This window comes from Myotis davidii, unplaced genomic scaffold, assembly GCF_000327345.1.
Source record: "Myotis davidii unplaced genomic scaffold, ASM32734v1 scaffold134, whole genome shotgun sequence".
Lineage (NCBI taxonomy): Eukaryota > Metazoa > Chordata > Mammalia > Chiroptera > Vespertilionidae > Myotis > Myotis davidii.
In genome coordinates this window covers 1,709,727-1,714,068 of record NW_006288853.1, presented here as the reverse complement: position 1 = coordinate 1,714,068, position 4,342 = coordinate 1,709,727, and the positions used below count along the sequence as shown (strand labels likewise).

General features: G+C 39.1%; 1 protein-coding gene across 1 annotated transcript in view; it reads left to right on the top strand.

Annotated features, from left to right (window-relative positions):
- DNA2 (DNA replication helicase/nuclease 2) overlaps positions 1–4,342 on the top strand; it is a 34,095-nt gene that overhangs the window by 20,822 nt on the left and 8,931 nt on the right. Inside the window, exons 11-14 of the mRNA XM_006760912.2 lie at positions 267–383; positions 461–570; positions 843–952; positions 1,944–2,168. Coding sequence (XP_006760975.1) covers positions 267–383; positions 461–570; positions 843–952; positions 1,944–2,168 — 562 coding nt within the window. The remainder of the gene's footprint in view (positions 1–266; positions 384–460; positions 571–842; positions 953–1,943; positions 2,169–4,342) is intronic.

Sequence of the window (4,342 nt, the reverse complement as noted above, 5' to 3'; positions counted from 1 at the left end):
GAGAGAAACATCAGTGATGAGAGAATCATTGATTGGCTGCCTCCTGTATGCTCCCCACTGGGGACTGAGCCTGCAGCCTGGGCATGTGCCCTTGACCAGAATCGAACCTGGGATCTTTCAGTCCGCAGGCTGACTCTCCATCCACTGAGCCAAACCAGCTAGGGCAGCCCATTTACTCTTTTAGCAGATAGTAATATTTTTCTTGTACAGGCCAACTTACTATGTTAAGTGAAAAACATTCATGTGCATCTGTTTTGCTGTTTTAGGAACTTGTCAGTACTCCCAGAATCAACTTTGTTCAGATTGGACCAGGAAGAAAAAAATTGTGACATAGATACCCCATTAGGAAATCTTTCTAAATTGATGAAAAATACTGATGCCAGGTTTGTAACAGTGAATGAATCTGAATTTTACCCCACTTTCCTAAGAAATATTACTGAAAGCATTTTTTCCTTTTCAGCCAAAAACTTCGAGATTTAATTATTGACTTTCGTGAACCTCAGTTTATTTCCTACCTCAGTTCCATTCTTCCACATGATGCGAAGGACACAGTTGCCTCTATTCTAAAAGGTAAGCTATCATCAGCATGTCCTCTTCCAATTTTTTTTGTTCTATTTATAATTTAACCTACAGTCTAATGTTTTAATGATTTATATGCAGTTACAATTATTACACAGTCTCTTTGGAAGTAGTTTACATATATTTTTTAACATCACCATACTTTCTTGCTTTGCAAAGATGTATTGGAGAAACTTGAATAGAGGCTGCTTTTCTTACAAAATAGTGGATTTGTTCATTGAAATTCAATATACTTTTTCTGTTATTTTTACATTTAAATGTAGGTTTGAATAAACCTCAGAGGCAAGCAATGAAAAAGGTACTTCTTTCCAAAGACTACACACTCATCGTGGGCATGCCTGGAACAGGAAAGACCACTACAATATGTACTCTTGTAAGGTCATTGCTCTTTTGCTTAGAAACGAAATATGTAAATCAGCTTCTCCTTTGTTCAGAGAATGTGATGTTTGAGATCAAAAGAGTTGAATATCGCCTGACTGGTGTGGCTCAGTGGTTGAGCTTCAACCTATGAACCAGGAGGTCATGGTTCAATTCCCAGTCAGGGCACATGCCTGGGTTGCAGGCTCAATCTCTAGTGGAATCAATAAAATATATATATTTTTAAAAAGCTGAATATTAACTCAAGATGCCTTTATTTCAAATTACCTTTGTAGAATGACATGAGAAATAGAAAAGCTAAATGACCAGTAGTTGTAATCATGTTGCAGATTTCTTGCATTTTGGATTGTCTAAGGTCTCTTTATGTTGGGGGTATATGTATCATTGTATGTTTTCCTTTTTTTAAAAAAATATATTTTATTGATTTTTTACAGAGAGGAAGGGAGAGAGATAGAGAGTTAGAAACATCAATGAGAGAGAGAAACATCGATCAGCTGCCTCCTGCACATCTCCTACTGGGGATGTGTCTGCAACCCTGGTACATGCTCTTGACCGGAATCGAACCTGGGACCCTTCAGTCCGCAGGCTGACGCTCTATTCACTGAGCCAAACCGGTTTCGGCGTATGTTTTCCTTTTAAAAAAATGATAAATTATATAGAGGTGGTTAAAATAGATTTCTCTTGGATTTTTTTTCCACATTGGTAAATTTCTGAGTAGTAATTTACTGATTAATGATAATGATGATAGCAAATATTTATTGATTGATACTGTATGCCAATTGAAAATTCATATGTATTCAGTTTTATTACTTTCCATAATACTTTCATAAAACATTTTGGCCTTATAATTTTAAAAAAGTTATTTGGTTCAACTCTTAGATATGCTTCCTATTAAGTTTCCTAATTCTGTTAGAAAAACATAAGCATGTTAAAAATGGTCTGGAATTAAAAGTAATGCCGTTTTCCTTTCTCTTATTCATTCTTAGGTAAGAATTCTGTATGCCTGTGGTTTTAGTGTTTTGTTGACCAGTTATACTCATTCTGCCGTTGACAATATTCTTTTGAAGTTAGCGAAGTTTAAAATAGGATTTTTGCGCTTGGGTCAGACTCAGAAGGTACATCCAGATATCCAGAAATTTACAGAGGAGGAAATTTGCAGATCAAAGTCCATTAAATCCTTAGCACTTCTAGAAGAACTCTACAATAGCCATGTAAGTACAGCATGGTATATGAATGCTAATATTAATTTCTGTAGCCAGACTACGGAGAAACAGCACTCTGGGAAATTCAGTCACACTGACCAAATTTGCACATGATTATTTCATGTAAACTACAGGACCAATTTACTAATTTATAGTTTGCTGGCTTGCTTCTGAACGGAAATGAGGTTTTTGGTTTATTATTCAGGGATCTCATCTTCTAATTTAAAATATCCTAGTAAAGGAAAACTCTGTTTCCCTCACAACACTTCTGACACTCACGACCTGGAGTTAGTGTAGACCCCTCAGCTTAAGGGCTTAGTCCCACAAGACTGCAGTTCTAAATTGCAAGTCAGGGCCTCTTGTGCTTCTGAACAACTAGCTATAAATCGGGGCTCCCATGACCCCCTCCTTGGGTTCGATAATTTGCTAGAATGGCCAATAGAGCTCAAGAAGGTGCTTTTCTTACTGCTACTGAATACATTTATAGGATGCAGTTCAGGAACAGCCAAATGGAAGAGATGCACAGGGGAAGGTATGTGGAAAGGCACATGCAGCTTCTGCGTCCTCTCCAGGTGAACCCCCTCCCAGCTCCATGATGTGTTCACCAAACCCTGTTGTTTGGGGTTTTTATGGAGATCCCATCATGCCGGTGTGATTAATCATTGGCCATTGGTGATTAGCTTAATCCCCAGCCCCTCTCCCCTTCGTGGAGATGGAGGGATGGTTGAAAGTCCTAACTCTATAATCACATGGTTGGTTCCTCTGGCAACCAGCTCCAATCCTCTGTCAAACCTTCTTGCAATAAATGCTGGTTTGGTTGAAAGGGGTTTAAGATGTTCTTCTCACCCCTATTGGGAAATTCCAAGCGGTTTAAGAGCTCTGTGCCAAGAACCAGGAGGAAGACCAAGTATATATTTCTTACTAAACCACACTGTCACACCTAGAAAACTATTAATCAGGATTTTTTAGTGAGTTTGAATTTAGAGGCAATGGCACACAAGCAGTCTTTTGATTTTTTTTCCTATATAGAACCTAATTTACATTTTATTACTTAATGTCTATATATTTTACTGGGAAGTCGTAACTGGTATTTTTGTCTTTTAAAAAAATCCTCTAGTCTAGCAGGTTTGGCTCAGTGGATAGAGCATCAGCCTGCGGACTCAAGGGTCCCGGGTTAGATTTTTTGATGTGCAGCTCATAAGATAGCACTTTATTCATAGCAACACTACACTCTTCAGGGAGCCGCAGTTTGCCTTCCATCTCAGCTTTAGAGGAAACCAGGCATAAACAGTTCCCTCACTTCCTTAAATCAATAAAAACGTTAAGGAAAAGAAAAGAAATCTTCATTCCCTTCCTCTCTGAAGTCAATACAAACAGATTTTTAAAAAATTCATCCAGCCCTGGCCCACATGGCTCAGCTTGTTGAGCATCCCCCCACCAAAAGGTTGCCAAGTCACCTGATTCCTGATCAGGGCACAAGCCAGAATTGCAGACTCAGTCCCCAGTAGGAGGTGCAGGAGGCAGCCAGATGGTGTTTATCTCTCACATTGATGTCTTTCTCTTTCTCCCTTCCTCACTCTCTTAAATCAATAAAAACGTTAAGAAAAAGAAAAGAAACAGTGTGGTTGGGCATTGTTCTGTGCAGCAAGAGATTGTGGGTTCGATTCCCGGTCAAGAGCACGTGCCCGTGTTGCAGGCTTGGTCTGGCGGGGTGTGCGGGAGGCAGCTGATCGATGCTGAGCTCTTACATCAGTGTTTCTCTCTCCCTCTCCTCTCTCAAAATCAATAAACTACATATATAAAAAGAAAAATTGTTTAAAATAATCTAAAATAGGTTAGATTTAACAGGTTGTACCTTCAACTCCTTTGTCTAATATCTATGCCAGTTATTTTATTTATTTATTTATTTTAATTTTATTGCTTAAAGTATTACAAAGGGTATTACATATGTCTCCTTTTTCCCCCTGCCCTTGACAATCCCCTGGCCTCCCCTACCCCCCAGTGTCTTATGTCCATTGGTTATGCTTGTATGCATGCATAGAAGTCCTTCAGTTGATCTCTTACCCCCCTCCCTCCTGCCCCCCAACCCTCCCCCGCCTTCCCGCTGCAGTTTGACAATCTGTTTGAAGCAGCTCTGCCTCTGTATCTATTATTGTTCAACAGTTTATAATGGTCTCTATTAT